The sequence below is a fragment of the Ambystoma mexicanum genome, chromosome 10, assembly GCF_040938575.1.
Source record: "Ambystoma mexicanum isolate Mex_15411 chromosome 10, UKY_AmexF1_1, whole genome shotgun sequence".
In the NCBI taxonomy this organism is placed as follows: Eukaryota; Metazoa; Chordata; class Amphibia; order Caudata; family Ambystomatidae; genus Ambystoma; species Ambystoma mexicanum.
In genome coordinates, this window is record NC_090932.1 from 641490092 (window position 1) to 641515055 (window position 24964).

Below are 24964 nucleotides of genomic sequence, written 5' to 3' on the forward strand. Positions count from 1 at the left end.
GGAAGAATCGACAGATGCTGGAGTTCAGAGAACCAGAATCTGGCTGGCCACCAAGGACCTATGGAACAGGAGAGTGCAATTCGATGTTTTTCTGAGCTTGCAGAGTGACCAATGAATCAGAGGTAGAGGTGGGAAAGCATAGGCCTTCATGTTGTGTCACGGAATTTCGAGAGCGTCCCCTAGGGTTCCTGGATGCATAAAGAGGACATTTCCTGTTTGTAGAAGTCGCAAAGAGATCCACTTCTCTGCCACATTGGCGAAAGATGGTGGAGAGGACCTCCGTGTGCAGTTCCCACTCGTAGCTGGCCGCTGTTTGCCCGTAATGTGTACCGCCAGTAGCCAAATGCTGTGGTGGATGACCCATTCCCAAATCTGAATGGCAAGGTCCTCAAGAGGTGGTGATTTGATGCCACCCTGCTTGTTGATATAAAACATCAACACCGAGTTGTTCATGCGGATGCACACCAACCTGTTCGTGATGGATGGTTGAAAAGCTTTCAGCACCAGAAATACAGCCAGGAGTTCCAAATAATTTATATGAAACTGCCTGTGCTGCAGCGTCCATAGATCGAAAACCTGGAGATGATATAGCGTCGCGCCCCACCCCAAAAGGGAGGAGTCTGTGGTAATCGTCACTTGTGGGCAGGGCTCCTGAAAGGAGGCCCCCACGGTAAGAATGTTGGTCTAAGACCACCATAGCAGATCCGCCGTCATGCAGGATGGAACTGGGATAATCTTGGAATCCGAGTCCAGAGCCTGAAACCAAGAGCTCTGAAGAGCCAGCTGAGTACGCCTTATTTTTAGACGTGCAAGAGGAAGAGCAAGTACGCACAAAGCCATGAGGCCCAGACGTCTCTGGAACCACCAAGCCGTCATGTACTTTGACTGGATGAAGAGCGGACACGTGGCGAATAGATCCGCAATCCTGTCCGCCATCAAGTACACCCTGAAATTGACAGTGTTCCAACGGAAACCCAGGAAAATCACGTCTAGGGAGACCATCATGGAAGATTTCCAACAGTTCACAGACAGCCCCAGATGGAGCAGGAGCTGGAGGAGGGACTGGAGATTGTTCAAAGCCATCAATGGACAAGGGCTGGGTAGGAGCCAGTCGTCCAAATACGGATATACATGAACACCCTGTAGCCAAAGGAAAGCTCTGATGACCGACAACATCTTCGTAAAGACACGCAGCACCGAGCTAAGACCAAAGGGGAGTACACGGAACTGGAAATGTTCTCCTCCCAGGGAGAACCGCAGATATTTCCGATGCAGCATCCATATCAAGAGGTGCATATACGCGTCCTGAAGGTCCACTACACTGAGCCAGTCGCCTTTCCGAAGAGAGAACTTTATCATCTTGAATTTCTCTTGGGGAAGAGAAAGATCGAACTGGGAAAGATCGAGGATAGTGCGCAGGCCAGCCTTGTTGGGTTTGGGCACTATGAACAGACGAGAGTAGAAGCCCTCCCCCTGCTCCTCAAGGGGAACAGGTTCCACCGCACTGAGGTCTAGAAGTTTCTGTACCTCGGCTCTGAGGGAGGGCGCCCCGATCTGTTAGAAGGGAGTATTGAAGGGTGGGATAGGCAGGAGGGGCAAGCGAAAGCCTGCCAGAGCAATGGACAGAACTCACCGATCTTCGGTGATGGTCTGCAACGCCCCCAGATGAGGCAAGATTTGTCTTCCCACCGGAGTCTCGTGCGACCGATAAATATAATTTTGCAGATTTGTCAGCAGGGAGACTTACCTGTCCCTGGAGAGGAGGCTAATGGCCGAGAGAAAAACAGACCACCCTGCTGTTGTTTTTGACGGGTGCCGCCAACTGGAGCTTCAGTGCTGCGCGTCCGGCAGTCCTGAAACCCCTGAAGCCAGAGAAGGATCGAGACAGACTCTGACCGGCCTTAGCTGGGACCTTCGCCAGGACCAACAAACATTTGGCGGTTTGGGTGCTCGCCTTAGTCTTTGTAAATTCCTCATCCGTAGAAGAATTAAACAATTCCTTGCCATCGAAGGGAAGGTCCAGAACTTTGTCTTGCACCTCCTTCAAAAACTTTGCTGCATGGAGCCATGACTGGCGGGAGGTGTCAATTCCCACCATAAGGCCTCGAGCTGAGGTATCTACATGGTGTGCCGCAGCTTCCAGCAGATCTTGTGCCAACACCCTGGCGTCCGACAAACCAGCCTTAAAATCATCTAGCATATCAGCAGGAATACACTGCTGGAAATCGGCCAACTCCTTCCACAGCCTCAGATTAGCTGGTGCCAGGATGAGCTCAGTATTTGATTGACAAAGTTGGAGGACTGAGTTGGCAAAGACTTTCTTGCCCAAAGAGTCCAGAATCTTGTCTTCTTTGGACAGACTCTGAGCTGCAGCGTCGGGATCGCCGAGGCCGGCTTGGATTGAAGCGTGGCTGCAGCTACCACCCTAGAGGAAGGGAGCGGACAAGACGCCAAGGCTCCTCAGGGGTGTGAAGCCTGTACAGGCATCAATTCTTTTGTTGATGTGTAGCCTGGTGTGGGGCTTATCCCAGAACTTACGTGCCTCAGGCAAAATGTCCTTCTGGAGGAACAGGCCGGTGCACTCTTGTGGTGACAGGGTGAATGCTCCTGAAAGCACTCCTTGCTGTGGAGCGGGGGCCTCAGGTACTGGAATGTCAAGGAGGGCCATCATATCCAGGATCCAGTCATGGAATGCTCTGACAGAGCGGGGCTGCTCATCGCTATCCTAATCTGTTTGAGTGTCATCCGGTGAATCGGTAGCAGACGGCTGGACCTTCTCAAGTTTTAAAGTGCTACCCCGTTCTGCCGGTGTCTTCTCTATGGGAGACAGCAGAGGTAGGGGAGGAAGAGCTGGAGGTGGGCCAAGAGGAAGAGGTGGAACCATCGCAGGAGCTGTCGAACAGCCACAGTTGGATGGTGGACCAGGAGGTTTAGGGTATATTTCCTTGAAAAGACCCTTAAAATACTTGTTCATGGGGTCAGAGTGCATGAGCCTCTGAAATTTCCCGAAGAATGCATCCTCCGATGAAGGTTTAGGCGCTGGGGTGGGCAGAGGCCGCTCATATGGCGCATACCCCCATGAATTCAATGAGGAGGGTTGCCAGGAAGGCTCACCACAGACTGGGTCCACAATGACCAGGCAGCGGCATCCGAGCATGGCAGTCAAAAGAAGGGCGGAATAGATTTTTTACTGTCCATCTGATGTGGAAACGGCTGCTTAGCCCCAAAAAGAAGGTTCCCAGCACCCGACGTCGAGAGTGTAGGTGTAAGGGAAGAATCCAAAATGGTCACCGTGGACCATGAGGGTTGGGCCGCCATTTTGTCGACACCTGAAGAGAACTGCGTCACATGCTTAGATGAGGCAACCGCCTCCTCAGGCTAGTCAGGGGACTTAAGCGACACCTTAGCCTTGACACAAGGATCCTCGGCAAAGCCGGTACTGGGGGGTCTCGGATGCTTACTGGACATCTTTGAGGTTGCCCCAAAATTAGCCTCCAGAGGAGGAACCTCAGCAGAGCCAGTAATAGAGTTACGGTCTATGACCGCCCTCTTTGCCCCCTTGACAGAACCGGTATCACTGCGTCCCTGAGTGCGGGAATGCTGAGGAATCCACCTCACAGACAAGAAGGTCTCTCGGTTTTGTCGGTACAGACCTTAGCCTCAAAAAGAGGAACCCCGGGCTTCAGCCTGGTACATGTAGCTCCCTTGAGAGGGGCCTCAAGCCGTGGCTCGGTACAGAAAGCTCCAGAAAGGGAGACCTCAGGGCGTACCCCAGTGTCTGTGTGGAAAGCTCCAGAAACAGGGACTTCGGAGCGAACCCTGGTATCCAAAGCCACAACTTCCCTTACTCCATCTGGCCTTTTGTTGTAAACTAAGTCCCAACTCAAGCAATTTCATCAGTACCTTTGACTATTTTTATGTTGTAGTCCCAGTGTGGTTTGGAAGTGCCTTGATCCTGAGCTATGTCACTTTCTGTGCTACTGTATCATATGTAATGTTGCTGAGCTGTGGATTCTGACTTTAGGTATGTGTTCTCTCTTCGTGTACTTTCATAATTGCTATTGAACATTTTGAAATGTTCCATCAGGGCACATACTGTTCTTTTTCTTAACTAAAAGGAAAAACAGTATGTTCTTAATAAAGACTAAAAAATCTTGAATGGCAAGCCTACTACCTTAAGTTATTAGACCAACCACAAAATACAAACCACAAATACAAACCACTGCATTATGCATATGTTTGTAAATGTTACTGTAATTTTAAACCGTAATTTAAACTGTAATTGTATTGCCACGTCTGCCTTATCATGTTGTAACATATACACGCCCGGATGCCCTCGGGCCTGGTGCGCTCTATAAATAAAATAAATACAAATACAAAATACAAATATAATGCATAGAACATTCCTAGAAATACAGACGTAAAATCCAGCCCATGCAGATCTAGGCATGGAAAGGAAAGTAGTCACATACCAGTTGTGAACCATTAGCTTCTGCACAGCGAGCAGGGCATTGTAGCGGACTTGTTGGTCTTCATGGTGCATATGATTCATTACCAGTTGCTTCCCACCAAGTTGTTCAATCACTCTGAAAATAGTGAAATAAATTATTTAGTAAAGATAATTTTGAATCACAAAGTAGCATAGGTACTTTGCATGTTGTTCATTAGAACAAATATAAACATTATATGCAAATCTTACAAATAGTACAGCACCAAATGCTTTTAGTGGAACAATAGAAATATCGAAAGTGTTCTGAATTATCAGTTGAATAGCTCTAGAAAAAATACCAACGTAAGGATCCATAAACTCAAGAACCACATAAAGCAGAGCTCTAGGGCTAATGCTTGCTGGGAGCATGGCCATGCACACGCACTGCAAACAGCCATTGCACTAGCTGCTTTCCACCTGAGCTCTGACTGACTGCAGCAGAACAGCAAATACTGCATTGACCTCTCTCCGCAAAATACGAACAACTCATACAGAGACTATATATGGCGCCAAATGGATACTTAAAGCAGAGTTGGAGAGGTAATAAAGCACTGTCACACTCTAACTCTCTCAGGATTGGACTTCTGATTTAATAGAATCCCTGTTCGATGGTAAGGAAATTACATGTATATTTTGTGTTCACACAGCAAAAACTGAGGGCAGGTGTTAATGAAGCAAGCAAGGATTCCCACACCAGATCTGATTGCGATATTTGAATAATTAACATCATTTTTGTTTAACTTCAATACAATGGGACCAAAACCCTTTGCTTGTGCTACTTTGAATTCCCCAGTCCCCTGTTGTGTAGGTGTCCCTTGCCCTTATGTAAAAATACTGGTTCTTGGAGTCTTGTTGCACCAAGGCAAGAAGTTGGAAAAGGAGGGCTCCCCAACCCGCAAACCAGAAATAGTAGATTCTTACATTTGAACTGCCACTGCAAGTAATTTGCATTCCATAACACAATCTTCTTAAGTGTAGCAAAATGCTGCTTGCCGACATCACCAGGGAGGTAGAAATGCACAAAGTTGTTCAAGAAGGGTTTACAATGATCCTGTACCATTTCCACTATGTGTCTGGAACCTATTCACCCAAGGCACACTGCAATATGTTAGGTTATATTAACAGGCTTTTTTACAGCACCAAATCACCACCATAGTAGTTTCAAAGTGCTTATTACTCTTCATAAAGTGGTGTATTGTGCCTCTGACCCGGGAAATCGGACCTTAGGATAGTCTGCTGGAAAAGTGTGTGAAAAGGTGTAAGGTTAAAAAAAAAAAAAAGAATACTAATTATATTGCACCTCATGCCATAGTAAAGCCTCTAAGTGCAGGACCGGGTATAAAACCCATGCTGCTCAGTGTTGGCTTGGTTCCAAGTCAAGCATGTTGGCCCCGAGCTATCCTACTGGCCAAGATAAAGATAAGAGGGTGGGAAAGCAGGAACAGATGTTGCAGACAGAGGAATGGGTTGCAGACGCTAAGAATACTTGGTATTAGTATGGATGCGTGTTTAGTCCAAAATATAAGGACTAAATTCTCGAGTGATGCACGGATGCATGTGTTATGAAAATATAAGGATTGCTACCAAGGCAATATTGGAAAAATATAAGATCAAAATGATGTAGTGATGGACGTGTGAGCATAAAAACTGCACTAAAGTGGGTGAGTATGTATATTTTTGGATATACACACACATGTGCGCAAACATACACCTGGTCACTTTCCAGCTGATTGTAAGCAGTTGCAGCAGAGAGGTGGCATTTTATGCATATCAAATCCCTTCTATCTTGCGTTGGGATTCCGAGGCTCTCATAACCCTTGATATGGGGGAGACAGGGTTGTAGTCGAATAGAGGTTCTGCCACTTCCATACATGCCATCCAGAGAGTTGATAATTAGTGATTCCGTTGGTTAACTATCCCCACACAGGGGCGCAGTAACTTGGCCACAATAACAACCTTCTGCAGTCTTGAAACTAAAAACTAAAATTTCCCAGAATGCACTAAGAGGTAGCAGACTGGACCAAGAACTGAGATACAGAAATAAGCAGTGGGCTGCTCGCTGATAATTAACTCCAGCGCCCTTAGTAGGGGAGATGCTACACCTGGCAGAAGAGAGCCTCTATCATCAAGGAAGCAAATTCCAAAATGACGCTGCTGTCGCAGACTCTTATGAAATCTTACGGTTCCTGTTAAACCCTAAAAGATACCATTATATTATGAACCAATCACTGATCTTAGCCAATATGCCTTTAATGAAGGGAATTAAAACTCTTGAAATGACTAAACCATTCTGGTGAGTGTTACGCAGAATCCAGTGCAGTTCCCTTACCTATAGAGTCCCCCAGCAGCTTTGCTGGATTTGAAGGGTTTGTTTCTTTTTACCTGCTAAGAGTGAGACTCTTTTTCCCACTCTTAGGCATTTTTGCTATGTGTGTTCTAGGCTATTTTTATGTTTAATGCCTATGGGATTTTCTCTCACCCATAGGAACCATCTTTATTCACTTGTGTTACACAACACCCTCAGTGCAGTGACACTGGGGTGTCGTAGCGACCCCCAAACATAGACTCCATACCCTGGGACTGACTACTGTCTCCCATGGCAAGTAAAGTCCCCATTGACTTTACTAGTCAATTTCTATGAACTAAACCAGTACAACCCATCTTACTATGGAGGTACTGGAAGGGGTTAATAGTTTTTCCCCTATGTTCATTTTCGAGAGGGTACCGTACAGTACCCCTCTCAAAAGTTTCTGGCTGGTTGGTGGCAGTGGCTACTACCAAAAATATTCGACCGTGAATATTTCTCTATGGGATTTTCCCATTGTTCGAGGCTACCACTTTTTCTGACAGCCTCCAATATACCGCTGGTGCATTTTAATATTAACTTTGCTCCAGTGGGCTTTATTTGCCAGAACTTTAATATAACTTCTTTCTCGTGTCTTTCTCTACAATCCTAACCCATGTCGGGGATCCTTTGTTCGTCCGTTTGGCGGGCTTCTGCCCAGAAGCCCTCTTTCCGGCGCCACTGAGTCTGGGGTGGGTCCATTGTGTGGGAGGGGGTGTAGGACCCCTGGACAGGGTTGCCTCCACAACCCATGTCGCACTCTATCCTGATAGGCTGGAGGGTCTCCCGCCAAGATGACCACTCCACTGTGTGAGTGACAGCTAGGCTGTATGAATGGGGCTGTTTTTGCATAAAATCAGGGTCCTGAGGACTGGAAGAGCAAGACGTCGCCACTGGAACTAAGAAGCCGAAGAGGAGAGAAGCCACAGACACCTGCAACGACTGAACCACTGGTGAAGCCCTGCTGCAGCGTCTCACCACTTTTCTCCACACAACGAGAGGAGATCTATATCCGAAAGAGCCTTCCTCCCTTAAACTGGTGGGGCCAACCAGTTTGCCAATCGCCTTCCCAAACCTGCTGTGGTCGAATCGCCAGTGCCCTGCACTTGGAGACCGGATAGCCAAGCAGCTATCGACCAGGACCGTGATTAAAAGGAGCATACCTTTTAAACTTAGTTTGGCAGCACCACGGCTGTTTTCATCCCGGGGTAGTGCAGTACCTCGAATCTTCCTCCACGACGAAAGCCTCTCTTCCTCTGCTGGACCCCTCAAACTGCAGGAACTACCAGGAACAACCGCCACCGCAGGAGCCACTGCTTCACTTTAAAGGTACATTGTTCCGCCAGGTCGGCCTTTCTTCGTGGTAGTGCTAAAGGTGTTTTAAATCCTTTACCTACCTGTTGGGTTGGCCGCTCCTCTCTCTTAACATTGTCTTTTCAACTCTTGCAACCACCATTTCAAATATCGTTAACCAAAGACTTGAATGCAGCTACGAGAACATTTTGCTCCTGTGCCCTTGCCCTGTACCACTAACTTTGGCACAGGCCTATTGACTCTGAACACATTTGTTAGATCTGCTTTCTCGAGATTGATTCTCCATTCGAACTGTGTGGTGCACCCCTTTCTTATGACTACCCTTTCCTTCCCACTGTTGAATCTTGTGAAATGCCATTTTGCTCAGTTTTCATTTAAGTACTGCTTATATTGATGCACTGTCTTGCTCTAACTGGGTCACAAGCTAATTGGAAGTGTTGCTAGGGTGTATAAGAAGCTATCTCTGAATAACTTGTGTTTTCCCTTGTGTGTAGTTTTGCTCAGTTTTCACTCTGGTTCACTTGGTCTGCAATTTATATAGGGAGTGTGTATATTTTTCCTTGACTTAATTTAACTTGCTTGATACTTGTGATAGATGTGTTTGATTAGAGGTGTATAAAATAAATATATATTTACTTTTTAACTACAAGCTTTGGTCAGCGTTTCCTTGTGCCATAGTCTAGTGGGCCTATTGTGTAAACCCTGAATACTGCTCATCTCCCTCTTGAGACAAGTCTGACTGCTCAGCCACAGCTACCAACTAAATCTTTGTGGTACAGACTGATACCAAAGGGGATTTATTGTGCTCTCACCTGTAGTCCTAATCTGGTCTAGTGCTCCCTAAGGGAACTGCACTGGATTCTGCCTAACAGTGAGGGGTACAAGAGCAATGGGGGAGGAGGGGGGGGAGAACCAATCAGAGTCAAACTTACAAAATACTCCAAAGCCTCCTGCCTGTAAAAGGGTTTGGGATCAGCTCACTGTGTTTGACTCGAAGAAAGCAGAAGTGCCTGCTGATCCTCCCCTGATGCCAGGGGGGGGGGTTGCTGGAGAGGGAAGGACAGCTGCCAGGAGGAAGGCAGTAAAGGCCTGGGGAGGGCTGAGGACTTATTAGAAGAGGTGTGGACCTTTTAGTTTGATAGCAAGGGGGTGAATGGGAGCACTAGGCGATCACCATTTACTTTTTTTTAAACGTTCATTGCAATTCAGTTTATTACAAACTTTGTATTACATTTCCTCTAAATATTCCATTATTCTTTATCACTTAAAACCATGAAATCCATTACCTTCCGATTTTTCAATATTAATGGAAACATTCATCACCTCATCCGGCTGAATCAACTATCACTTTTGTCAATATTTTATGTCTATGCACACAGATGTTAGAGATGTTATATTTGGTTAGAACTAAGTCTATGAAATCAATTATAGCATATGTAGCCATTTGGTCTTTTCACTACAGAATAATCTGCCACCACTCGTTGATATCTAAGCTCCTGGGAGCAAATTTTTCCAGAAAAAGGAATCTTTCATTTGTCAAAACTGGACATTGTTACCAGATGTCTTACTGATTCCACTGCGTCTTTACAGAATCGACACATTATCCACGAACTGCCCAGTTTTCCCTAAACTGCAATTCTTTGGTCGGATATAAGTTTAGTCTAAGGCGTAGAAATTGAGCTCTGTTGTGCAGACTCGGAAATCTCACCAAATATTTAATGGTGCATTTTGCCACTCAAGATTCACACATTAGATCCAACGAGGTGGTATAATTCTTTCTTTTATTAAAAGTCTCTATCCAGTCTCTGTTGATTAGCTTCTGTTTTACTGCACAGCGGTTCTCTCAAAGTTTCAATTGGTACATCCAAATGGTTCAATTGTACTAGACACTTCTTGTACCGTATATTTAAAAGCCCTGGGTACACGCCAGATGATGGTAGGAGTAATATATGGTACGGTTTGGCTGAGGATGACATTAGCATTTTCTGCAGTAATTACAGTGTTTTCCATAAAACTATTGATTGGAGGGATTGTAGCCCCAGTTCATACCAAATCACTACAATACGCACACATGTTGGGTAGGTGTAAAACCTTTCTCCAAAACTGACCCTCCAGGACATTCCATATTGCCCAATTTAAATGTAGCCCCGTTTCACGACCAAATGTTATTGATGCAGTTACCTTCTGGATGAAGAACAGGATTAACGGTTTCATTGTACATTTCATGTATTTTTCATGTAAAATCCTGCCCTGCAGAGCTAACATTTTCATCTTGGCTTTCATGTCCTGAATCCATGTCCATTCTCGGATTATTAAATTATCAACAACAAAAAGAACCCGCGCTGATCGGTGTCTCGGTTCCTTCTGACTACTCCGCATGTGACTCTTACTCACTCTTCTGCAGTGCTGTATTGCAACCTGAGGTACAGCTCTATGCGCATGTGCCATATAATTCAATTCACTTATCTCTTCATTTACCTCTGCCTGTCTGATACATGAAAAGGTTCCTTCTGCTCATTGCTATGACTCCCTGTCATGCCGACACTAAGTTAGTGCTGGTCTACCACACACATGGCCCCCCACACTGTGTACTACTCCTTAGTGCCCCCTATTCGCACTCTGTGCCCGTTACACCTCTCTACCTCTTATCTTGCTTACACTAAGGTGAGCTGCTGGCACTAGCCCCCGCCGCCAGTTTATCAATATCACCTCACCCCGGCCTACCACACCTCCCATCTCGCCCTACTGTGCCGACTGCCTAAAACTGCATTTTAACACCCCACAACTAGTTTCCCCCAGCATGCCGGCCACATGTTTCCCTAGCTTTCCACACATAGCCCCTACTTTCTCCAACTGCATATTTTGATGTAGCACCCCGTACCATGAGGTGAGACTTTCCAAAATGTGATCTTTAATCAAGTTGCATCTTACCTATTTGGTAACTGCATATTTTGATGCAGCATGCATTAACTGTAACCTGCCTTCATTGTAAGAAACAAATGTAACCAATCTCTTAAGTTAAAAGCTCCTAGATGCCTCTGGGGTTTGTGCGCTATACAAAATAAATAAAAAAAAAAAATGGAATTCCCAGATATCGAATAGACTATTTCGAGTTGCTTATTTCCTGCTTTCCAGCAGAACAGTTGCCCTTTTTTCCCTGGATTCGAACAAAACAAAGATTTTTGATTTTTTTGTCTTTATTATTAGATCATTTCTGTTTAGATACTCCTGGAGATGGTTTATCTACCCGTTGTAGGCCAACTTGGGTCATATCTAACACCAGATCGTTGGCATTTGTACTCCATGAAACAGGATGATCATTTAACTCTCGGCAGAAATATGTTCACACTTTTGAATGCCATTGGAAGATCAGCTAGATAAAGCTTGAAGGGACACCCTTGTTTCACTCCTTTCTCTGTTATCTTTTCAGTTGGCTTCCCTTCCGCAGTGAGTCATATTCGTATTGCTGTGTCAGTATGTAAAGCCATAATTGCCTGCAACAGATCTTCTGGGCACTTCCATGACCTCAGTTTTTTTCCACATTTTCCATCTATTGACACTATCAAAAGCTGGACGGAGATCCAGAACGGCTAGGAACAAGATGTTGTTTGATGTCAGTGTGTCAAGCTTTCGGATGTTCAGCAGAAAGAGATTTAAGTCAGTGCCTACTCCTTTGCTAAAGCCGGTCTGCCATCGCGCTGCTTTTCCTTGTGGCAGTGCTTTTGGACTCATCCACATTCCCTCTTCCTCGTCATAGTCTCATCTGCCCGATATACATAATTACTATGTATGAGGAAGTTAGTAGAAGGATAATGAGGATGAGGCATATCATACGGTTGGATGACTTATGTCTGACAGCATGATGGTGTGTATACTGTGTTCTCCCTCGACAGTCCTCACTTCTCCCAGAGAGAGGGTCCCCACCCATCGGATCCTCCCACTGAGTGCCATTCCCAGGGGGACTACCTGGTAGCAGCCTCACCTCCCTTGCCCCATTGGAAGGTACCACCTCCTGGGGAGAAGTGACAATATAGAGGGATTCATCACACGGGGTAGGAAAAGGACCTTCTTGATAGAACAGTAGGTTCTTTGGAGAGTTCACATATGCAAGTTGGATATAGTGAGTATTTGTTTTAAGAACTGTCCCTTAGGTGACAGGAAACAACAGACCAGTCAAACCACAAGTACAGTGCAATGAGAATTGTTTTCAAGATGTATTGTACAGGATGAGTCAGGTGATGAAGGGGTGGATAAAGATAACTCAAATGTCTCTCTACTAGTAGATACAGTTTCATACCTCGTATCACAGTTTGCTCCCACCCTAGCCCTGAGTCGGCTTTAATGGTTCTGTGCCACTTTCAATGAGGATTTCCGATGTCTGTCCTTAGTCGTTGCAGTTAGAAAGGTTATCCGGAACCTTTTCACCTCTGTTTCTCCTGTGTGCAGGTTTTCCCGAACCGCTCCTTCAATTCTTCATCGCTTGTTTTAAGGTTCCCAGACCCTTTGTTTTAAGAGCACAATTTGAGTGCCCACTGGGTTTATTCTCTGAGTTGGAGGGAGAGCCAATAGCTTATGGTTGAGTGGGAGCTGGAGCTTGCAGGCTTCACCCTCTCCCTGAGCTTTTGGAATGGTCAGGAGGGCCCAGCACCTCCTGTTGCTATGGGCCTGTTCCCCATCCTTATCAGCTCTCTACTACAGTTGTAATCTCCCTTGTCACTGCTCTGCCATGGGCTCAATTCTTCTAACTGGCGAGCGCAAGAAGGGCCCTCTCGAACCTTCCTAGCCTCACCTCAATCGCCTCCATTTGGCCTTTTTCTTCCTTTCTCTTACCACCTCTTCCATACAATCTCCAACTTCTGATTCTTCTACTACCCACCACTATCAACTTCTCCTGTCTTCCTACCACCTTTTTAAGATGTTCTTCCAAGAACCCTTCCCCCTCTGGATTTTAGTTCCCCAATTCCTGCCACGTCCCTCACAGAACACTTCAGTATCACAATTCTCCACTTTTCTCCATTCACCGCTTGACATTCTTCTCCTAATAACCTCTGATGTTCTTTTCTCACCTTCTGCCATTCTTTCAGCTTCTCCTTTACTCACCCTCCTACCTCCTAAAATACTGCAGACAGCCTCTCTCGACATTCAAGAACTTCCTCCTCCAGCAGATGTTTACCAGTGTCCTCTTTACTCTCACCAACCTCTTCAATGTTGCCCATCTTCTCAAACTCCTAAATCTCCTCCATAAACTCCCAAAAGGTCTCCTACGGATAGTGGCCAACCTCCTTCTTAATATCACCAAACATCTCCTCCAGAGCATCACCAACCTCGGTTTCACCAACTGTAACCACACACACGCGCACACACGCACGCACACACACACACGCATGCACACACACACACACACACACACACACACACACACACACACACGCACACACACGTACTAGCCACCTCCCTAAACCCACCTGGTGTCTCTTGATAGTATTCAACCAACTCCTTAACTCGACTGCCACTCTCCTGAGGTTTCCCAACCTCCTCAATAATGCAACCACATCCTTGCTAATTCTATACACCTCTTTCAATTCAATGAGCTTCTCTCTAGCTGCCCCTCTTTCTGGCCTCCAGGCGCCTCAACTCCTGCTCCACACTGCTTAGTCCAGCTCCTTATCCAAACCATGACCTCCTTACTCCAATCACCCTCCCTGTCAGAATGAGGAATTGGGTTTTTATAACGGTCTATGTTCTATATTATTGGGCTGGGCTCCATGTGAGTGTCTGCACCTCAGCGTTCTGGAATTGTGTGATGGGCTGTGATAGGTTTACCTCAATTGGCTGTTCTGGTTGTGTTTTGCAAATTAGGGAATGTATCAAACCTTTATCTTCCCTACCCTCCATCTTGAAATGCACTCACTCAACCCTGCTGCTGAAAAGCATAGGCTTGAAGGTGTACAGCGTGCCTGACTGCTTAGTGTGTGGGATAAAAGTTGGTAAACCCTATAAACGTGTATAGGACCCCAGTGTCTGAAATAAATGCCCATTTGTCTTTAAATGCCAACTTCTTTTCACTCCCAAGTGAAAATACTGTGAAAGGACAATGAATTAAAAACACTGCATCACCCAGGACAACGGGAAATGCTTTTCCCTTTGAAATTGTAACATGGTCTTGGTCGCAAAAGGATAGGCTTCTTGTAGAGAATGGACTGGCAACATTGTTTCCCAAGCATGTACACGCATCCCAGGTAAAGCTCCACTAGGTCTTTGATGTTGGTTTATTGATTCCACTGGTTCCTCAACAACAGTAACAGCATGTGTTTGATGTGTACCTTGTTAACAAAGCTAATCTGGGTAATGGGAACAGCAGGCTCTCTAACATGGGAAGGTTGTCTGCATTGATTCTTATTAGAAAATGTGGCCCTGATTATATTAGGAGTTTGGGGAGACCCTGAATTCTGAGTGGCCCTATAAGGGCCTCTTATCATGCCGACGGGTTGTGTGACTGCCATTTGATGTGTGCCAAAGGATGGTGCCCAGAGAATCCTTTTCATACCAGCCCTAAAACCATCCTCCACTGATTTAGTGGGAGTACATCACCCTCCTTGTCACCACCCTAAAAACACTAGTGGCCAGGTAGGAGACTGCCACAGAACCAAAGGTGAATGGGCCAAAAGAGCAAGAAATCATTAGGCAGTTATGATTCTTCATGAGTTTCTTTGTAAACCGGAGTACGATTGTAGGATCCAAAAGGAGATAACCTTGGTGTGGAGTTCCACAATGTGATGATCGCTTCTCATCCTGCTCAGATAGTCTGCCTGAGAATTGGAAAGTAGTAAAACGACTGGCAAGAGGAAGATTCCCTATTCTATGGCCCGAGTCCAGAGGGCTATCGCCAAATGGTAAAGGACCTAAGAGAGTGCTGCCCTGTTTTCACAAGTAGAAAATAGTGTTGTCCATTTCGTAATGCCAACACACGTGGCCCTGACTTAAGGGAGGAATGGTTTTAATGCAAGGAAATTGGCCTTCCATGATGATCCATGCAAGGTGGACAACTAAGTTTAAAGTACTGGTTTATTAGAGATTGTTACTCAAAGGGGCCAACTAATAATACCTCAACAGCAGTTTCTGTACACCTTCAAGTTTCAATTTTCTTTTAATTTTTTATTTTATTTTATTGTATATGGTTTACAAAAGAAATTACAAAATAAAGACATACATTATAGCTAAATTTCATTTATACAGACATATTTAAAACAGTACAATTGAAAAAAGAAAAAAAGATCCCAATTCCGAAATTAAGAGTCATAGCACAAAAAGAACACATTTTAAAAGATTCAGTGCAGTTTAAAATTCAGCAAGGTAATTTAAAATTAAGAAAGCATCTTCAAATTACTTACAGGCTAATATTAGCAGGAATATCACAGAAAATTCAAATTTTATATTAATACAAGGAAAAAAAAGCATTAGATAAAATTCATCTTGCAAATTAATCAGAGAGGAGGGGCGTACAAATCTAGAGCTTTAATAAAACCCACCACAGCAAGCCCATCCTTAATATTAGTTATAGAAACACACTGACCAGATAAAATTATCTGCCCCCAATTGGCCCAACGTGTTAAATCTAGGTAAGTATTTGTCCCTTAGACCTTTTAGGGCAGCACATTCTAAGAAGAGATGTCGAGTAGACTCAATCACCCCAGGAGTGTTGCAGAAACAACATGTCGGGTCCAAATCATTAAACTCCTTCCTTCTATGTAGAATTTCCCTAGTCGGAAGGATATTCCATCGAAGTTTGAGGAGTAGTACACGGTAATAACGATTTGGGAATTGAGTCAGGATAAAAGAAAGTGAACCTCTCTTCTTATGATCGAATTGTAAGTCACAGAGAGAAGGATAGGTATGGAGTTATTTTAGGGTATTGCTCCAGTCATGACTAAATAGACATTCCTTAACCCTATTGGGATTGGTTAGCAGAGTATCCCTATCAGTAGAAAGATCAGACAAAGTCTTATCACAGAGATCACTGAATCTAGTAAGGTATAGATTTTGATCCATGGGTCCCTGTGAAAAGATCACCTTTCCCACATCAACATAGAGGGTATCAGATTTGGGAGAGAGCAGGGCTGAGAAAAGTAAGAACTCTCCAGAGAATCCTAGCTCGCAGTTCGCATCTTATGGCCACTATTGGAACACAGTTTGGCAGTTTCAGAATTTTCCTCCAATAGATACCCTCAAGAGAGTCCCAGAATGTCAAAAGTTCCAAATAATGGAGTTCCATTCCATAGAGTAACTTTGGGGTAACCTTTCCCTTGAAGAAATCTAGTACAGGTTTGAGGGAAAACATGCAATATTTATTGTCTAACCTTATGGATTGGGAAATGAGCGGGAGCAATTTGTGTCTGAGAAATCATCTTAGTTCATTCGCCGATGGTTGGGCCAGAATAAGAAAACCCAAATAGAGAGTTTTGTGTGCTCTGATGATATTTTCACCACCTATTTTCCACACCTTTTCTTCCCCTAGAAAAGACCATTGTACGGGTTTTACTCGGGTTGATCTTTGACCCATTGAGAATGGCATATTCTTCAAATTTACAGATGAGCCTCTGTAAACCGACTTTGGTATGATCAAAAAGAAGAAAATCATCGGCATATGCCAACCATGAGAGCCTGAGATCCCCCAATTTTGCCCTCACCATGCCTGTATTTCCCAGAAATTCACCTACATCTGCAATATAGAGGATAAAGAGGCAGGGAGCTAAAGAGCAACCCGGTCTAACTCCAATACGAGTCCTTACCCTTCTAGACAGTGTTCCTGCCAAATCAATCCTAATATGGACCCCCAAATTCTCATACATTGCCATGATGAGAGAGAGAAGACCAGCTGGGATCCCCCATTTATTTAGCTTTTCCCAGAGTCTTGACCTGATTACCAAATCGAAGGCATTTGACAAATCGATAGAGGCAACATAAAGAGAACCATCATATTTACCCCAAGCAGTGCTTTGTAGGGCAGTTAGAATGATGCCATTAAGATTAGTTGAGTGGCCAGCCCTACAACCAGTTTGTTGCTTCGGGAGAATATGATTTTCCTTAATCCAGACGTTGAGATGGCAAAGAAGCATAGATGCAAAAAGCTTGCAGTCTGCATCAAGGAGAGAGATCCGTCTATAGTTTTTGACCAAAGTTCGTAACCCTCTCTTATAAATAGGAACAATATGTGCGGTCTGCCAGCTGGTTGGTACGTTGCCAGAGTTAACAACATCTTGAAATAACAGGGAAAGGAGCTTGGCCCAAAGTTCTGGTTCAGCTTTTAATGTGTTGTGAGTTAAACCATTAGGCCCCAGGGCCCTCGATTTATTAATTTTAGAAATAAGACCAAATATTGTCTCATAATCAATTACAGGCTTCCAGGAGTCATTTACTACATTCTTCCCAGAGTTACATAATTTTAGTCCCTCTCCCCTTGTATCGAACAGATCAGTGTAGTGCTCTACCCACTGAACCTCTGGGATAGCATTCAACTGATCAGTATCCGGGACAGCATCTTGACTAGAGAGAATAACCCAGAATGCCCTCAAATCTCTTTTCATTAAAACTTAAAGCATGTGCTCCGCATCATTTTGTAGCATAATAGATTTTCTTGATTTACAGTAATTTTTGTATTTTTGGCGGATAGCTTTAATTATTACTTTTTTATTACCCCACTCAGTGTCTAGAGCTTGTGCCTCTCTAATAAGTTTCCGGATGTGGGCCTTTTCTTTAGCCAATTCTAAATCAAACCTATGTGGATGAGATTTTTTTGGGATACCCTTCCTAAGTAAACCAGAGATACTGCCATGGAGAGCATTAAGAAAACTGTCAAAATGGACAGTATTAAAAACTGCTAATTTCCAGGAAAAAGAGGTATGATTAAAAGAGGAGATCAATTTACAGTTAAGTAGGTTGATGTTTGTAGGTGACCAACGTACCCCTGTCCCTTGTCCCACGGTTTTAAGTTGGCAAGGCCCCCCAGCGGGCAGAAACTTCATGGGAAAAGGGCAGAGAAATGAAACCAACCGTATTCCATGGTCACTCCATGGATTAAAGAAAACCTCAACTTCAGATGATAGAGAAAACAGAGAATGATCTACGTAGACATAGTCAATAGTAGATGTTGACACATTTCTACGCCATGTAGGAGAAGGTGAGGAAGTAGCATCATAATAACCATTAACACATATTAGACCAACCGAATCCAGAGCAAGATTCCAAAGTCTACCCCAAGCAAACTTCTGACCTTGGCGGATGTCATCCCCCATAGCCAAACCCAAATCGTCATAATTGGTTTCAGAAGAAATTGAGGAATCAGAGTTAAGATCACCCGCCAGAATCACTTTCCCCTTAGGATGTAGAGATCTCCAGGAGAGTAACATACCCATTAGCCTTTCCAAAAACGGCTCAAGTGCAGCGATACCTTTGTGCCAGTATACATTAATCAAAAGGAGATTAACCAAATGATCAAGAGAGATAACCTCCAAAGCCAAGATACCAAAGAGCGTATCAGGGAGAACCTTATTCCTAGAACCAAAAGAGGTTCTAATTCCTATAAGACCACCCCCAGAGGCCCTCCCTCCTAGACTAGATTTAGCATTTTGAGAATAAATATCAAAACCATCTAGAACGGGGATTGAGAGCATCCAGGTTTCCTGTAGAAAAAAACAGTGTGAAGCCCTAATCATGCTTACAGTATCCAAGTTCGTAAAAAGATGAGAATTTCCCCTAGAGTTCCAGGAGAGGAAGGTGAAACTATTCGCTGGGAGAACCTTAGAGGACACTTCAGAGTACTTAGAAGAGAACTAATTTCCACAGACCTGAGGTAACCTGGGCCCAGTTTCTTGTATTTCCATTGAATCTGGGCGTGAATTGCCTCTGCTGGTACTGTGGGGCTCTTTCTGGATGGTAGACCATAGTAAGGTTTCCCCTATATTCTTCACACCTTCCATTATTATCAGGGAACTGATTAGATTTTAATAGGTTTACTTCAAAGCCAAGCTGCTTAATACCTTCCCTTTGCCCGATTATCAATTCTGATACCACTCTTGATTTGAGAGGAAAATTACTCACATCTACCCGACCCTGGATGGGAAAACGAACACTTTCCATATCTTAACTAGAAATAAGAGAAAGCGAGGGAAGTTGGTGGAAGATTTTTAAAATATTACCACGATTGAGACAGACTGGTATATCTTGACTACAGAGGCTAATAATCTGCAAAGAGACAGGAATATCTTTAGCCTCTATTAAGTGAGGTAGTGAATCAGTGATTATTTTAGTAAACTGACTTAAGGAGTCAGCTTCCAAGTCACTACCCCTTGCGCCCCTAAGTATAGTCCTATTTTGGATTGCCTTTGGTCCCACAGGGTATCTTTCACACAATGTGGAAGAGTTTCTATTTTGGGCAGATTCAGGTCCAGGAGGAGCATCTTCATAGGTAGTGAAAGGGCCAGTACTTGACATAGTTGGATGAACTAGATTAAGGGAATTAGGGGCATAGAGACCCCCCCACTGGTCTAAATCCCGTTCCACACTCCCCCATTGTAAGATCAATATTGGTATAATGACCACCAGGAAGGGAAGCAGGATGGGAAACCATAGAAGAAGTAATAATGGGAGCCCTGTCCTGCAATGGACTTTTGTTCGGATTTGGCACCACTTCATTAGCAGATTTAGGACCGAGAAACTCCTGGAAGAGATGTTTTACCATATCGATATTGACCAAATTGTCCGAAATCGGAGTGGTAGTAATCTCTAGATGGGAAAGATCTGCCCCAGATATAGAATTACTAGGTATAATTAAGGATTCTAAGGCCAAAGAGGATTCCGGCGGCTTAGTAACGGTATCGATATTCGATTCCGTTAAAGCGTTGATATTAATCGGCTCTGATGGAGTTGAAAATATTTCCGAAGGGCATGAGGCAAGAGTATCCTCAGCCCCCACAATATTGCCCACTGCTGAAGGAGGAACCATATTATTGATCATAGTACCGTCTACCAGAACATCAGGTGGATCGGGTACAGCTGAGATAGCAGGTTGTACAATAAGTACACCCGGAATAGCCACCGTATTAGAAACAGGGATCACAGGGGCCGCTGATTCCATAGGGTTTGCAGTCCCCTTAGAAACAAAAGAAGGAGTTACAGAGGCCAAAGCATTTGCTGAAAATACATTTTTCAAGAATTGGTTAGTGAAAGAAGACATTTTTTTCATATTCTTCTGATTTTTAGTTTTCTTTATCTGCTGGTTAAGTTTTTTTTTCCTATGCAAGCAAAACCTTTTTGGTGTGTCATTTCTTTAGTAAGGTCGATAGAATCAGGTAATTTCTCCGAACAAGAATCAGATTTAGAATCCACAGACAAGGCCACACAATCTCCCTTGAGTGATTCAGCTATTTCCGAAGTAATTGCTGCAGAGGATAGCCCCTAAGAATAGGATTGAGAGGATAACCAGTAAACCCCTCTTGGACTTTCTCCTCTGATGATTCAGTAATAACATTTAGATTAGAAATAGGGAGTTTTAACTCCATGACAAAGACCTCTTGAGGACCCTCAGAGGTCAAAGAAGGAGTCATGGATGGATGATCACCAATAACCTTATCGGAACAACAGGGCACAATGAGACCCAAGCCCACATTAATGCTTCCCCTTGTAGAGTAGGTATTTCCACATTAGGGACCTTTTTAGCCAAATTGGTTTCCACATATGGTGGTTTAGAGAAAATAGGATCAGAGCACTGTGTTGCCGTTAAGTGATTTTCTTCCTTAATAATTTTAACTAGCTCTTCAAATCTATCTAGTCCCTCTAACCTAGAGTAGATTTCAGAGAGAAGAAGAGTGTGTGATCCAACTTCTGACCATATATTATCATACAGGCTCACAAAAGAACTCAAAACCATATTCAATGCAGAAAGTGTCGGTTGAGTAAATTGTATTCTGTCATCCGCCTCTTTAAGAGTATGATGCAGAATAGACTCATTAGCATGATCCTTTTTTAAATCTGGGAGTAAACCCCTTTCTCTCAACCAATTTTGTTATTCTGTATACTCATCGATAACATTTGTGAGTTCAGAAGGAGAACCCATATAAGAATCATCGCAAATTTGTTGAGTAACATTGTTTGCATTGATAGAGTTGAGATCTAAGTTGCTGTCAGCTATTGCCTTATCTGCGCATTCTATGATAGTAATATCATCAATATCATTATCTGGGCGGTCTTCAATCTCTAATTTCTTTACTACGTCGACCAGATAGGTATGATCCAAAGTGGCCACAGCAGGGAGTGATTGTGAAGATTTAACAAGGGTACTAGTGGCAGTCCTCTTTCCCAAAAAATTAGAATTTATTTTCCCCTTGAATTGGTTTACCTTGATTACCCATATTGGACCCATATTGGATTTTGTTTTTGGAGTAGGATTTAAAGAGTTTTAAACACTATAGATTTCCCTATGGAAGTATTGGGAATACCAGGAGGGTTAACAGAGAGATTGACATGAATAGAGGAAGTATGGTTTGCCCCCCTATTAGAAGAAAAAACTTCTGGCGGAGATTTAATAGGGGGAGTACCATACTTCCCATTACCCTCTAGGGGGGAAAGATGGTGACCAGTTGCCTCTTTTAGGGTAAGCGGAGATTCAGTAGCAATAGCTATAGAATCATCCATCATTAAGGCAGGTAGGGGCGGCTTAGAATGTGATTGGGCAGGGGTTGGGTGAATAGAGTTCACCATAATGATATTAGTGTGATCCAGATATACTCCTGCCCTTGGTAGAGTACAGCCTTCTTCCATTCTTCCAAATTAAAGGCTATAGAGGCTGCTAGATGTTCTTCCTGTGCATCTATGGAAATATCTTGTTTTCCATGAAAGATGCAGCTATTATTAACTGGTGTACGTAGATTAATACCCATGATGTTAAGTACCTCAGACCTATCTCTAGAATGAATTTGGGCCTGGGCCAAGGATTTTAGAAAGGAAGAATCCTGGGAACCATCCACTGATGTAAATTGTGGGATATCCAGGGAGGCAGGAATGGAATTGACTGGTTGGATACAAACTGTTGTGGCAGATGAGAAAGCCCTTTCAGCTGAAGGAGTAGAATCAAGGGAAACCTCCATAGCTGCCTGGCTCCGAAGTCCCTTTCGTGTCATTCAAATGTGACAAGAGCCCGTAAGAAAGAGTAGAAGAACCAAAAGAGTAACAGCAACCTTAGATTTAGGATAAAGAGAGTGCAAACAAACTCATAGACTGAGTTTTAATATGTAAAAATTACAGAAAAAATATCATATGATGCAATCTATAATACAAAAAACACGAATATTTAAAATACACTGAACACAGGGAGCAGCTTAAAACACATCAGACACTGCCCAATAGCACCATTAAATAGATATGGATCTATCCAACAATCAGAGTAATATAAGTACATGTATTGTACAAAAAATGTTCTTTGTTCCAAAAAATGAAATCATAAAATTAATACTAGTTCCAAGAGAGCAGCGTAGACCAGAGGAGAGACTCAGTCTCAGGGTAGGGAACGCCCGACAGCTTAAGGAGCTGCCAGAGTCCGACTCTCCCCCCCTTACCCTGAAGACTGGTAATATTAAGTTAAAAGAAGTAGCAACTTGAAATCCTCGTCTGAATAACTCATGGGGTCACTGCACATTCACAGGTCACAGCAAAACAGCACAACAGCGGCTCCAGCCCTTACTGCCTCCAGGACTTAACGCTGCAAGGGTGGTTGTGCCGTCTCTTTATGCCTCGCCGATGGTCATGTGATCATGCACGTGACAGAGCTAGTCCCCGCCTCCTCCAGGAAGCGGATCCGATCTCCCAATACAGCAAGAGCTCCAAACTGCTCGCAGTGCTGTTGGGAGATAAGTGGCTTCCGGCACGTAAACAGAAATGAAAGCACAGCGTTCCTTCAGACCAAATAACTACAAGTTTCAATAATAAAGTCTCTGTGTCGAACTGAAAGTCTATGGGTTTCAGGTGCCCACTTCCCAGGACACAGTAATATTTCTTAGTCACTAACAGTCTAGGGGATTTAGGTGTCCAGACTCCCGACCATTCGTTTTTTGGCTCATTGATCTGAAGATTCAGGTCCTCTGCTTCTTGTCCTCAACTCTTGGGAGATCCACATCATCTTTGTCTCAGAGCCTTCCATGTGCCCCCATGTTAGATCTGGATAGTAGTGATGGTTAGGGCTGAATGAGGGGTAATTGAGCCCCAGAGTTTCCACCACGAGTTTGGCTGCCTGAGCTTCCCTATCTGTCTAGCTAAAATGCTTTCTCCACCCCCCTGTCTTAAAGTGCTGGTTCAAATCTCCAATGCTGCACCCTCATCTACCACCTCGAAGGGTCGCAACAGTTCTATACCTAAGGGGACCTCACCTACACCTTCTGATTTGCTCTCTGACGCACTTGCTCCCCTCAATACCTCACAGCATGCTCTTACATCCATCTCTCCTCTCCAGTGGCAGCTTGTCTGGTGACTGGGTACTGGTTTGTCCATCACAAGCAAATCTCCTATCCCAAGGATTTCCACTTCTGGTGATAACGGTTGGAAAGGAAATGTTAATGCAGTAACCCTCATCATGGTTTGCAAGTCATGAGGCTGGCTCTCCATACTCAGCTTGACCTTTCAGTTACACCATTATGGATGTGTAATGCATAACTGCTAGGACAACTTCAAAGACATATAGAAAACAGGATAAACAGTCCTAAAACTGGAGAACTAGTGGGATAAAATGGAACATGAGTAAAGGCTGATGCAGATCAGGTCTCAGGAACATACAGGGGAGTTTAAGGAGATTAACAAAGTTAATGCTTAGTATCGGTTAGGCAAAATAAAGGCATTGGAGCATGACTTGAAAGACATGACAACCAGCAGATGAAATCAGTATTATGGTGGGTGGGATTTCAAGAGGACATGGAGGGATCAGACATGAGGACTGTTTGCAGCACCCGGATGCAAAACCAACCGACTTCTGATTCAATGCTGGATTGCCTGGATTTTAGGTATCGAGAACAAGGTAAAACTTATGGGATCCACTGCTTGGAGAAGCACAGACAATATAGACACTGCATCCGCTCCAAGAAAAGAGTCTATATTCAAGCCCACATCTCAGTTGCATCTAACATGGCTGAACTCGTCAAAGTCTGCAAGGAACTGGCCAATCCTACAGCAGCCTCATCCTCTTCTGCACCCAACCAGGCCCTTTGCTCAGCCCTGGTTGCCCATTTCACTGCTAAAACAGAGGACATCCTCTCTCTTCCCCGCACCTTCGCCTGCACCCACATCTCTTGGGCTCCCCTTTGTCACCCCCCCGTCACCACCCGCCCAACATCTGCTCTCCGCCCTATCCCCTGTCACAGCCGAGGAGGTCTCAAGACAAGTCTGGTCCATGAAAGCCTCCTCCAACAGATTGACCCATGCCCTCGTAAAACCATGAAGAACAACATTGATTATCTTGCTCCAGTTTTGGCAGACCTCTGCAACCTCTTTCGCCACTGGAGTTTTCCTCACTTCTCCCAAGCACCATCTTGTGCACCCTCTTCTCAAAAACTCTACTGACCCTGTCAAACTATCGCCCAATCTCCATCACTCCTTTCCTGGGCAAACTCCTGGAGAAATTAGCGATCTCTCAGCTTACCCTCCATACTGAATCGGTTGGTTGTCTCCATGACCATTAGTCTGGCTTTAGAGCATCCAGAGGCATGGAAACTGCTCTTCTGAACACCAGTGAAAACCTGCTCTCAAATCTTGACTCCAACTCACCTTCTGTCCTCATT

General features: G+C 44.2%; 1 protein-coding gene across 1 annotated transcript in view; it reads right to left on the minus strand.

Moving 5' to 3' along the window:
- ATP6V1H (ATPase H+ transporting V1 subunit H) overlaps positions 1-24964 on the minus strand; it is a 478140-nt gene that overhangs the window by 54219 nt on the left and 398957 nt on the right. The window contains exon 13 of the mRNA XM_069618225.1: positions 4473-4586. Coding sequence (XP_069474326.1) covers positions 4473-4586 — 114 coding nt within the window. The remainder of the gene's footprint in view (positions 1-4472; positions 4587-24964) is intronic.